Genomic DNA, 11,663 nt, shown 5'->3' on the forward strand with positions numbered 1-11,663 from the left:
ACCACACATACTTGTTTCCTTCCCTATTTATTACTTATTGACGGCTTCTAGATTACAGCAAATGTGCTATTTTGGAGAAACAGAGGTTCTCATTCTCCTCTTTGATTATCATAGAGAGACGAATTACTGTACATGGAAACCCTATTGCCTCTACACAATTAGTTTTACGTAAAAAACAGATATGGAGCCTCTTGTTAGTGAACGAAAGAGTTATATGAAGCATATTATTCTTCTGAGTGCATCATTCTTTGGTGTGTTTTTCGCTTTCAATACATCCCAGGTTTTGCCTTCTTTTTATCAATTTATCGTCTAGGCACTTCAGACGTCTTCTCATAGTAACCCAATCCAGGGTTATATCAACCTTGGTTGTTTGTATGGAATGTTCGCTTTCTTTTCCTTCTTTGGACCGAAAGTCGTATCCATGTTGGGACCAAAGTAGGATTCGTGGATATTTATGACCCTAAGAGTTTCCATGATTTTGGGTGCAGTTGCCTATGCCATTGTAGTTGCCTCAAACCTCGTTGATAGCGCGGTTGTGCAGATCCTCGCTAACCTTCTTGTGGGAGTGGGTGCTGCCATTCTCTGGAATGCCCAGGGTGTATATCTTGGTCGTTGCGCTCTGTGGGATTCTCGTACTTCCACGAAGAGTTCTCTTTCTTCATGATTCTAACGCGCAGGCTTCGCCGAGACCACCTCTTCGTTTAACGGTGTGTTCTACTCCATCTTCCAGTTCACTGGCTGCTTCGGCACCGCCATCGGTGGTGTGATCAAGCAGATCACCGACGACAACCGCGTGCTGTTCACGGTGCTGACCGTGGTGGGCGCGTTGGCCGTGGCTTCGATGTTCATTCTTCCCAGCGTGAAGGCGTACACTGCTCCCGGCCACTCCGAGAACGAAGATGTAGCACTTGTTAGAGAGGCAATGAACGGTAGACGGTGTCGATCAACGCCACGCTGCGTCTGCTGTGCAAGTCGATGAAGCTGGTGATGACGCTGCCGATCGTGATCTACAACGGAATGAGTCTCGCGTACATCTTCGGAGATCTGACCAACTCCGTGTACAAGCCCGCCTTCGGAGCCTCCTGGGTGCTCTATCTGACCGCTATTTTCTACGGCTCCAACTCGCTGTGTAGGGGAGGAGGGAAGGAAGGTGATGCGTAGTCTCGTACTTCTTCGGAAAGTGCGTGGAGAAGAAGTGGATGTCCCGCAGCGTGATGTGCTTCATCGCGTTCCTCACCCAGCTGATCGCTTATCTCTTCATCATCTTCTACCATGTGAAGGAGAACGATAAGAGCGTGCTGGACCTCGTCCTCATCATCATCATGGTCGTGATCCTTTCGGCTGGAGATGCCGTCTGGGAGTCGCAGCCTCCCGCCATTCTGCAGTCCTTCTATGGACTCGACAGCGAGCGCAATGCTGCGATGGCCAACTACAAGATGTGGCAGTCGCTGGGATGGTGCGCGCAGTTCGTGATTGGAGCTGTGTGGGCGGCGAACAAATACATCTACATGAAGTCGATCGTGCTGCTGGTTCTGCTGGTGGTGGGATACTTGTTCGTGGTGTATCTGGATAAGAAGGTGGCCAAGCTGGATATGAAGAAGGGAGAGAGCGCCGCTCTTTTGGCTGGAGTGTCGTCTAATTAGAGGATTCAATGATGTGAATGATTGCTTCTTGTGGTTTGTTGAACAAAGAAAACAAATAAAGGACAGCGATTGATTTGTTTTAGCTAAATGTATTTTAGGTGAAGCGGATCGGAGTTGTAACGTACGTGGAAACGACGTATATCCCAATCAAAATGAATAGGTTTTGTTTGGTGATGATGAGAACTGTGTTTGTGTTTTGAGTGATGTGATTTTGACTTTGACTTTGATTTTGACTTTGATTTTGATTTTGATTTTGATTTTGATTTTGATTTTGATTTCGATGTCGATTTGGAGTCTGTAGGTTCGGGAATGTTGGATTGCAGCAGGCTTTTCATCGATTTGCTTTCTTTGCTGTGCGGTGAGGAGAGCGAAGTGGGCGATCCAAGCATTTTATCGCGATTCAGCGGCATCGAATGGCCAGACATCCCCGTGCCCGTTGAGCGAATGGAGCTGGAAGAATGCATCGCCCTCCCCATTTCTCGGGTCAGCAGGGGGATCGGAGCTGGGAATTGCCGAGCTGGCTGGAGCGATTTGGGAGCGGATTGAACGGATCGGGCGTTCGGCGATGTGATCTCCTCGGACGATTCCGAAGTCTCTGAAGCATCCGAAGTGGCGTCTTCCGAATCATCTGCTTGCTCGTTCGAATCCAAATCACTCGAATCATTTGATTCATCATCATTTTTATTATTGTTTTCAGACTCGGATTCCGATTCTTTATCATCTTTGGGTTCCTCTGATTCGTCGTCGTCGTCGTCAGAATCGTCGTCTTCAGAATCGTCGTCATCGTCATCGTCAGAATCGTCATCACCAGAATCTTCATCTTCATCATCGTCGTCGTCATCATCAGAATCAGAATCAGAATCATCCTCCGAGTCATCAGAATCATCAGAATCATCAGAATCATCAGAATCATCAGAATCAGAGGAGGAATCCGATGATTCCGATTCCTCATTCGCTGGTCTCGCAGGCTGAAGCTTTCCATTCTCTTTTTCCTTCTTTTCTTTCGACTTTTCCACTTCCTTCCCCTTTTCCTCCTCTTCTCCTTTTCCATTCTTCTCTTTCTCCTCCTCTTTTCCACCTTTCTCTTCTCCCTTTTCCTTTTCCTTTTCCTTTTCCTTTTCCTTTTCCTTTTCCTTTTCCTTTTCCTTTTCCTTTTCCTTTCCTTTCTCCATTTCCTTTTTCTTCTCTTCCTCCTTTTCCTCTTCCTCTTTCTTTTCGCCCTCCTTCGTCTCATTCTCTTTCATCTCAATCTCTTTCATCTCGCTCTCTCTCTCCGCCTCCCTCTCTTTGATCTGCCTCAGCTTCTTCATTTCCTTCTTCAACTCCTTCCGCATCGCCGCAACGTCTCGACTAATACTCCGCAAACTCTTCGTCATCTTCATCGACTTCGACCCTCTTCCCGTCTTCGCCGTCGCGCCTTCCTTCCCTCCTTCATCCTGCTTCCCCGACAGCGTTCGCTCCATCGTCTCTTCGATCGGCGACGCCGATTTCGCCGACGGCATCGGCTCGGACAGTCGCTGCGAGCCTCGCGAAGGCGCCAATGTCGATGGTGGCGGCTCTGACATGCGCTGCGAGCCTCGCGATTGCAGTGCTGGCGAACTCATATGAATCTCGTTGGCTACCAAATCGCTGCCAGATTGCGGCGTGTGTCGATTCTCATGAGAGAAGCTGCTGCTCATGAACAGCGATCTGAAGAGATTCGTGCTGCCCTCGTGCTGCGACGTCGGACTGCCCAGATTCGAGCGAGGCGGCGGTGTTACGCGGAGCAATCCGATCGGCCGCGCGCTGCTGTTTTCGCGAGGCTTCGCGGGCTGCGGGATCTTGTCGTAGTTGATCGTTCCGCGGAGATTGTCGCCGTCCACGCAGAGATGGAGTCCGAGGTTTTTGTCTTCGTAGCTAGGGAACACAATTCGATAAAATTCTACCCGGAACAATGATCGATCTCCCAGTCCTGCATCCAGAAATCGCGATCCGAAACGAAGCTAGGATTGAGCGAAAGCGGAACGTTCTACGCGGTGTTCAGCCAAACAAAACAAACCGACGAGCTCATCGTTCCCTCTTCTGCGAGCTCCAATCGAACGTCTCCCTACGTCTCACATCGCTGCGGACTCTACATCGAGTTCTACAAACTCGGGCTCCTCGATTCGAGCCACAAGCGAATCGCCGTTCTGGCTCAGTTTCAATGGGATTTTCCGCTGCAAGACCCAGTTTTCGTACATGCAATCATCATGCGTGGTCTGTTCCTCTTCGGCTCGAATCAGCAGATAGGACTGAATGGAGCGCCAGCAGGATCGCTTCTGCCGTTCGTCCAGCTGCGAGCTCTCGGGGAGATTGTGCTCGAAGACGATTTTGTAGATCCGCACGACGAATTGGTGGCTCTTGATGAACCTCCCCACCTCCGTCTAGAGCTTATTTTCCGCCTCTGCACGCACGTGCACGGCGATGGCTTTGAGAGAGAGCGGCCGCGAGGAGGGGATTTCGTTTTCGAGAAGGTGGCGATAGTAAAACACATAGCGAATCTGGGAGGGACTCGACACGCGCTGCTCTTTGATCGAGAACCCCGTCTTTTTGGTGGTTCGTCGCTGTGCGAAATACAGCAGTGCGTCTTGAGCCATCACGCAGACGGACATCTTCAGCAGCAGACAGCTGACGATCATTCCGGTACGGCCTTTCCCGCCCTGCACGTGATTGGATGCTCAAAAGAAACAACCTTGCAGTGAATGGCCACGACGCTGAGGGGATTGCGATTGAACAACTCGCGACACTGCTCGACGATGGTTTTGATTTGGTCTGTGGAATGAAGAGAGGGAGGATTGCTCACTGAGCGAACAAGCGTTGTGGTCGCGAATCGAGTAATGCGTAAAACGATTGCCGAAGGGCGGAATGGTGGACGAGGAGTAGCTGCTTTCAGCGCAGAGATTGATTCTACGTGGAATTGCTCTGCCAAACGGCTACACCCAGTAGTTTCCCTTGTAGTTGCGATTCAAAAAGCCCTCCACATCGTGGATGTTGTTTCGCCACATGGAATCGAAAAAGGACCCGGGCCAGGACATCGCGATGATGTTGTCTAGCGATTGACTGCCACAAAGCGAAGCGTACTGGTGATGAACGTTAGGTCCAACGAGCTGTCGCCCAGCTGGTTTCGATTTCGGTTGAATCGCTTGCGGAAGTGATGAGACAACGTGGTTTTCTGATACTCCACGAGCTAGCCGCGAGAGAAGCCTGAGTGGTCCGACTTTCAACGAGCGAACAAACTTGAGTAGACCGAGAACCGATCCGACGATTTTATCAACGCGCGAACTGGTAAAATTGATGAAATAGAACACGAAGATCGCCGCGAGAATCACGATATCGATGATCGAAAACAGAATTCGCCTCACTCCCGATTTTCGCTTCCAGTTTTCACCGCAAATGTTTAAGAGATCTTCCAAGATGAACGCGCCTCCCACGTACAGAGAAAGCGGCCTACTCATGAGGAATGCGTGCGAAACATTGTACTCCTTGAGGTAGAGGTAGATTTCGCAAAGATACAGAAAGGAGAGAAGGAGATCCACGATGAGAGCGATCCACATAATAAGTACAAAGACTACAATCAAGTTCGCTGGCGATGTGTACTATAGTTATTTACAATCGTTGCGAAAAAACGCCTCACTCGACGGCTTCGTCTGCGGCGCTTTTTCTCTTGCTCCAAGTCCACCGAGGCCGGCTGCTGCTCGTTTTGAGGTTGGAAGGAGGGGGACATTGGGGTTGTAGGAAGACTGGGGTTATTCGAATTGGTCGAACTGTGCAATCCATTGCTCACGCTCATACTGCTGTTGTTATTCACACTCATGCTGCTCGTATTCAATGCATTATTCATACTCATGCTGCTATTCATTCGCTTCACACTCGTATTGCCATTAATTCGATTCGCACTCATACTGCGATTGTTGACACCCATACTGCGATTGTTGACACCCATACTGCGATTACTCATTCCATTATTCACACTCATGCTGCTATTGACTCGATTCAAATTGCTGTTATGATTACCAGAATTGATTTCATTGCCACCACCACCGCCATTGTTGTTGTTGTTGTTGTTGGTGGTGGTGGTGGTATTATTATTGGAATTGCTATTGCTATTGTTACTATTCACGTTAGTAGTACTGCTATTATTATGATTATGATTATTATAATTCGTATTGCTATTACTGCTATTGCTATTGTAATTGCTATTATGGCTCGTATTCATTCCATTCGCTTTCTCTACCGACACACTTCGACTCATCGCTCGATCCATCATCGGTGATTCATCTTCCACAATCGCATCCTTCTCCTTCTCCCTCTTCTCCTTCTCCCTCTTCTCCTCCTCTTCGCTCTCTCTCTCTTCCTCCTCGATATCATCCAGCGCGTTTCGATAGCCTTTCTCTGCGCGGATTTCGCGTTTTCGATCGATGTATCCATCCTCCGCCAAACACTGCAATAAAACCGTGTTTATTTGCTCCAGCGTCACCACGTTCGGGTAATAATCCTGCACCGACCTTGCATACCGCTCGCGTTCCCCGCGGGACCATTTGATTAGCAGACACGTGGTGTGCTATGGAAAAAAACCGCGATCAATCGGTACTTCTCGCTCCATGAGCTGCATAGCTTCGCGGATAGGCAGGCTGCGAGAAATTTCGGGGACTGGGTCTCCGTTGATCTGAGCAACTGTCAGCGTGGCCACTGGATGACTCGCCATAGCATTAATCACGTGTTGCTGTGTAATGAGCTCTACCCGATCCGCTTTGATGGACAGAAAGGAGTTGAAACTAAATCTGAAATACAGCAAAGGTAAAAACGGCTGGTTGTTCAAAGAACGGATGAACTCGCTGATATCACGACCCTGGGGATAAAATGGGATCGAGTTCGAGACCACACGAGAAACGGGAGCATTAAGACTACTTTCAAAAAACCCATTTAAAAAGCTACAATTTTGTAATCCTCCCCTCCATATCCTGCGTATTCTACAACTCAATCCATTGCAAAATTCGAACATTATTCTCTATTTCATTGTTCTTCTCCAGCTCCTTCAAATAGTCCGATGTCATCTTGTTCAATTGGATCAAACCCTCGAGGGATGCACTGTAAACCTCTTGCGGACTGCTTGTCACTACCTATGCATCATTGACACAGTACGTTCACACTTTTTTCGTAACAAGCTTCACAGAACTAGTAGCAGTATCCACTCCATGATAAGCCATTCTGTAAATAGGATTCAATACAAATCAGGGGAAGACATAGGAATTCCAATAGTTCACCATATTATTGCAACTTATATTCTCTTCTATTGTGGAATGAGTTTTTTCAAATCTCAAGCTTGGCACTTGTTGAGAAACATGTGCTTTGTGTCGGGCTCCATGTTCATGGGAGACATCATTTGCCAAAAGATTTTGCATCCTGAGAAATCATGGTAAATTGATCCCAATGGATTTATAGCAAGGAATCGAAGACAGTCGGTCAATCTGGGAATCACCGGCTTTTTCGTCACCGGTCCGATGAACCACGGCGTTTTTATATTACTGGAGAAGTTGTTTGGTGGAATTTCACTCAAGGTAGAGGAAAAGGCGAGTTGCTTTGTAGGCGATCGTCGCCAAGATGCTTGGTAGCTGCGTTCTTGCTGCACCACAGATGAGCATCACGTTTGCATCAGTCGTTGCCTTGAATGGCGGTTCGTTCGAAGATATGAAAAAGAAGATAAAGCAGGATATTCCAGCTACGTGGATCGCAGGAAACGTGTTCTGGGTGCCAATCAACTACATCCAGTATCGTTTTACTCCACTTTATTATCGAGCGACTTTAGGCGGTATATGTGGAGGTAAGCAACCGTTCGGTGACTTACATTTAGCATTCTGGAACATTTATTTAGCAAAGCAATCCGCTAAACCTGTTAACGATAATAAATTACAGTAGTATAGTTTTCTTGGGCATCTGGTGTCTGTTTGTTAACATGCACGATGATTCCGAATGTAATACAGTTCTATCAATTATTGTTTGAAAACCACTTTTCAACTTGAGATATTTGCTCCGATATCTCCGTTCGTTGCTTTTATCTATCAGCAGCAGGTGCATAGCATTTGAAGGGATATATCAAAAATATGTCTTCTATGAAGAAAGAAATCGGTTGTCAGGGATAGACATCACATAGAGCTATCTATCTGTGCTGTGTCATCCGGAATTATTCATATATCTATGCCTATGGACTTAGAAATTTCAAACATCGTGTGGTTGTGCTACTTCATGCAAGTGATATATCTCACAGCATTTCTCGGTAATGTGATTTTGATTCTATTGGTCGGTAGTCACATTGTCTGAGTTATAGCATTAATAATAGTTTTTACGTTAACTGCTACGTTTAATATCTCTCTTGAACAGTAGGGATATGAGCTCGATAGTAACTAGATCGTGTCTACTCGTTGCTTTTGGAACAAACATGCTCTATTTCGAGTATTGGAGAAGTGAAGAGAATCAGAAACATCCAGCATAGAATATAGTCTTATGAGTGCATAGTAGTTTGTATGCCTTTTGTTCTGATCAGTTCTACCCTATTATTGCGAAGACATGGATGGCAGTAATACATTGGAAAGCTGATATATAGTGTTATAGTGAGTGGGTTGCTTGAAACTTGTCATCCGTTTAGAAAACGTGTGGAGAATACCAAACAATCGAAAGAATAAGCTTTCAAAATCTGAATCATCCTAGGTGTGAGGGTTAAAATGGTACTTACCTTAATGTATTGGTACTCAAATACGGAGCAGCAAAGATCGGGATATGTCTGGCTAACAACACCAAGCAGTTCTTTATATACAATACAAATGTCACAATGAATGTTGTCTATGATACATGAAAGATCATCTCGATTGTGCGCTGACAAGCGGCAGAAAATAGAATAATGCGAAAGAGAAAACATTATCCGATCGCAAAGCTCATTGTACTCCTGTGCCAAAGAGGGTACAATTATGATGGCAGCAAACATAGTGTAGGACTGTAGTGATACTCCAAAAGTCTGAGCGTAAGTTGAGGATAAAGTAATAGGATCATTGTTGGGAAGGTTATTATCCTTACGCTCTTGAAGCTGTGACGTCGTGCGTACCTCATCGGAAGTGTCGTCGTATGGTAAATAGACATTAGAATACAGAAAGGAAGACAATCCAGTCACCATTGACAGACGGGAACTGGATACATCAAGCGGGATAGAGAACTCAATACTACTTTCAAGCCAAGCCCACAATCATACTCATTTATTGGTATTATAGAGTCTGACGCTACAGAGCTTTCGTTTCGGCAGGAGAGTTCATACGAAGTGGAATCCATATTATCACTATGATAGACAAGTGAAAAAAAACAAATTAGCTCTGTAAAAGGAAATTTACATTTTTACTTTAATAATTACTGTCACGTGACAAACCTGGAATGGTAAGAAATGTTTATTGCTCGTTTGGGAGTTTGCGAAAGTATATTCAAACCTCAGACACACGTTCTCCTCGCGGTGGTGACCGCAGGTTTGCGCTATGACTTCTCCAATTATTAGTCCTAATCATTACGTGATAGATTTCCAATTCACTGCCGTCACACAATGGAAAAAATAATTGATATCATATTTATATGTTTATTCCATTTTGATATAAAATATGTGTAGACGAATTATTTATTCAAAGATACACTATTAATCGAAATATTCACTATAAATAAGATGAGAATCAAAATCGTTTTTTCTTTTGGTTCACTATCGTTTTTGCGGATGGAGTCTGAAACACAGAGCGACATTGATCGTAGAAAACTGACCATTTGGCGAATTATCTATTAGGTTTCTATGAGATTGCGAGAATAATGGATCTGCACCTGGATAAGAAAACTATTCAGACCCTGTATAATCTCATTGACTGTGGAGTGAATCCAGATGCACTTGCGGCCATGATTAAGGAGATGACGCAGTTGAGTTAATTTGTTGCTCCTATGTCCTGCCACGGTTGTACTATACCTGCTTCTGTATCTTGATGCCACTCTCATATGCGTTTGTTACATCACCACAACGTGACACAATTCCTTTTTTCACGCCCGTATTAGACAATTAGGCACTTTCCAAATCGATCCCCTGAACCCGTGGAAAAAACGCGTCACATACAAAAACTGGACGGACTTGTTGGCTCTACGATTTTGCAATGCAACATCCGTCGCTTACTGGCATATTACAGTCTGCTATGAATATGCAGGATTCGTCTGATGGAGATGACTCTCTTATTGACGATAACAGACTTCAGGATAGTGATATTTCGGACCTTTATTTCGGAGATGACGGTAAAGAAAACAAGTCATCGAGTACTTGTGTTGTTCTTCTAGTTTAGACTAGATACGTTTTCTGAAGATGGGGATCGTTCAAGCTCTATGCAGAGTACAGAAATGTCATCTGCTGTATCGGGTAAACCTCAGGGAGATGCGTTTTCGTCCTCCCAAGTTCAAATTGGAAACTACGAAACAAATTACCGAGAGGAGATTGAGAATCTCCAAAAGAACTATTCGGCACTGTTGGAAGCTAACGAAAAGGTGAAATACGAGCTAGAGGCAGAGAAGAGGAAGTCGGAAGGGCAGATAGCCCAGATTCTTCGTCTGAATGAAGAAATCACCCGTACAGAGGAAGAAAAGCAAGCTCTCGAAAAATCGCTGCATGAACTTCAGTCGGACTCTTCGAACCCTACTGCTGGTTATTACCAGCAAGAGTTGTCTCGGATCATTACAGAGAAGATCACAAACGACGAGGCTCATCAGCAAGAACTGAACCAGCTTCAGCAGCAGCTTTCAGGTATCTCCGTTTCCCCCATTCAAACGCAGATCTGCGATCAAGCGAGGAGTCTCTCCGCTCTACCAGCGCCTCTCTTCAATCCGAGCTAGAATCGCGCGACCAAAGCCTGAGCGATCTGCAGAAGCAGCTGGAAGCGTCGCAATCTGCTCTGACTTCGCTCCAAGCCGCGGTCGCCGAGGCCCAGGCAGCTGCAGCCCAGGCGGAGACGGCTCGAAAGGAGGGAGAGACGGAGCGAGAGCGCTTGGCGAGCGAGTTGGAGGCGGCGAAGCAGACGCTGAAAGAGCGAAACGCGCTGGTGGAAACGCAGAAGAGCCAGTTGGCGGAGCAGGAGCAGCGATTGATGGAGTTGGAGTTGGAGTTGGAGTCAGAGCGGGACGTGGATCCCGAAGAGAACGAATCGTTGAAACGGAGAAACGTGGAACTGGAGAACGAAGTGGCGGAGGCGAAGCGAACGATGGGAGAGCTGCAGAAGCAGAACGGAGTGTTGAAGCAGCTGATGGAGACGCAGCAGACGAACAGCGCGACGCTGTCGACGCTCATCGCGGAGCGGGAAGAAGCGACGTCGAAGATGGCGGCGGAGATCGCGCAGCTGCGAGAGAAACTGTTCGCTGCGGAGAGCGAGGGAGCGAAGGGAGCAGAGATGGAGCGGAGGGTGGCCGAGCTGCAGAACGAGCTGAGGCAGCGCGATGAGGACATCCAGTTCATGAATGGGGAGCTGAACGCGCTGCAGCAGCAAGTGAACGAGGCTAAGAAGAGGGAGAGCGAGCGAGAAAGTGAGGGAGAGGCGAGACAGAGTGATGTGGAAGAGAGAGAGAAGAGTGTGAATGCGAGGGAGAAGAACGTGAATGAGAGAGAGAAGAACGTGGAAGAAAAAGAGAAGAACGTGGAAGGAAGGGAAAAAGCTCTTGGTGAGAAGGAGAAAACCATTGAAGAGAGAGAGAACACGATGAATGAGCGCGAGAAAGCAGTGGAAGACAGAGAGGCCGCAACGAACGAACGCGAGAAGGCGATCGAAGAGAAGGAGCAGGCTGCGGAATCGCGAGAGCAGTCGCTTCGTGACGAGGAAGCCTCGCTCGCCGCGAGAGCGCAGGCCTTCGAGGCTTCGCTGCACGCGAGCGACGTTCCCTCGGATCTCCAAGCGCGCCAATCCGAACTCGCCGAGCAGGCCAGGGCTCTTCAAGAGAAAGAAGCCCTTCTTG

At 47.0% G+C, this 11,663-nt stretch overlaps 5 protein-coding genes; 4 read left to right on the forward strand and 1 right to left on the reverse strand.

The window, feature by feature from the left end:
• Window positions 1-172: 172 nt before the first annotated feature.
• Window positions 173-1,670, forward strand: GSBLH_T00003849001 (uncharacterized protein). XM_013042658.1 has 6 exons: window positions 173-280; window positions 314-435; window positions 466-647; window positions 678-901; window positions 934-1,129; window positions 1,162-1,670. Exons 1-6 carry the CDS (start codon window positions 215-217, stop codon window positions 1,641-1,643), a joined length of 1,272 nt encoding a protein of 423 aa, XP_012898112.1. The 5' UTR covers window positions 173-214; the 3' UTR covers window positions 1,644-1,670.
• Window positions 1,671-2,961: 1,291 nt separating this feature from the next.
• GSBLH_T00006721001 (uncharacterized protein) lies at window positions 2,962-5,451 on the reverse strand (the record flags this gene model as incomplete). Its single annotated transcript, XM_013042659.1, is given in 11 exon segments — window positions 2,962-2,993; window positions 3,010-3,539; window positions 3,569-3,625; window positions 3,656-3,729; window positions 3,758-4,045; window positions 4,076-4,321; window positions 4,354-4,433; window positions 4,465-4,568; window positions 4,599-5,108; window positions 5,175-5,229; window positions 5,259-5,451. 11 exon segments carry the CDS (start codon window positions 5,449-5,451, stop codon window positions 2,962-2,964), a joined length of 2,169 nt encoding a protein of 722 aa, XP_012898113.1.
• Window positions 5,452-7,003: 1,552 nt separating this feature from the next.
• Window positions 7,004-7,577, forward strand: GSBLH_T00006722001 (uncharacterized protein; the record flags this gene model as incomplete). The annotated part of the gene is made up of 4 exons (XM_013042660.1): window positions 7,004-7,077; window positions 7,108-7,219; window positions 7,248-7,482; window positions 7,513-7,577. The coding sequence occupies 4 exons, from the start codon at window positions 7,004-7,006 to the stop codon at window positions 7,575-7,577; spliced, it is 486 nt and encodes a 161-aa protein (XP_012898114.1).
• Window positions 7,578-9,405: 1,828 nt separating this feature from the next.
• GSBLH_T00003850001 (uncharacterized protein) lies at window positions 9,406-9,673 on the forward strand (the record flags this gene model as incomplete). XM_013042661.1 has 2 exons in its annotated part: window positions 9,406-9,436; window positions 9,472-9,673. The coding sequence occupies 2 exons, from the start codon at window positions 9,406-9,408 to the stop codon at window positions 9,606-9,608; spliced, it is 168 nt and encodes a 55-aa protein (XP_012898115.1). The 3' UTR covers window positions 9,609-9,673.
• Window positions 9,674-9,826: 153 nt separating this feature from the next.
• Window positions 9,827-11,262, forward strand: GSBLH_T00007162001 (uncharacterized protein; the record flags this gene model as incomplete). Its single annotated transcript, XM_013042662.1, is given in 4 exon segments — window positions 9,827-9,983; window positions 10,015-10,464; window positions 10,494-11,237; window positions 11,249-11,262. The coding sequence occupies 4 exon segments, from the start codon at window positions 9,827-9,829 to the stop codon at window positions 11,260-11,262; spliced, it is 1,365 nt and encodes a 454-aa protein (XP_012898116.1).
• Between the last annotated feature and the right edge of the window lie 401 nt (window positions 11,263-11,663).

This window comes from Blastocystis hominis (assembly GCF_000151665.1).
Source record: "Blastocystis hominis, Singapore isolate B (sub-type 7) whole genome shotgun sequence assembly, scaffold_4".
Taxonomy (NCBI): domain Eukaryota; class Bigyra; order Opalinata; family Blastocystidae; genus Blastocystis; species Blastocystis hominis.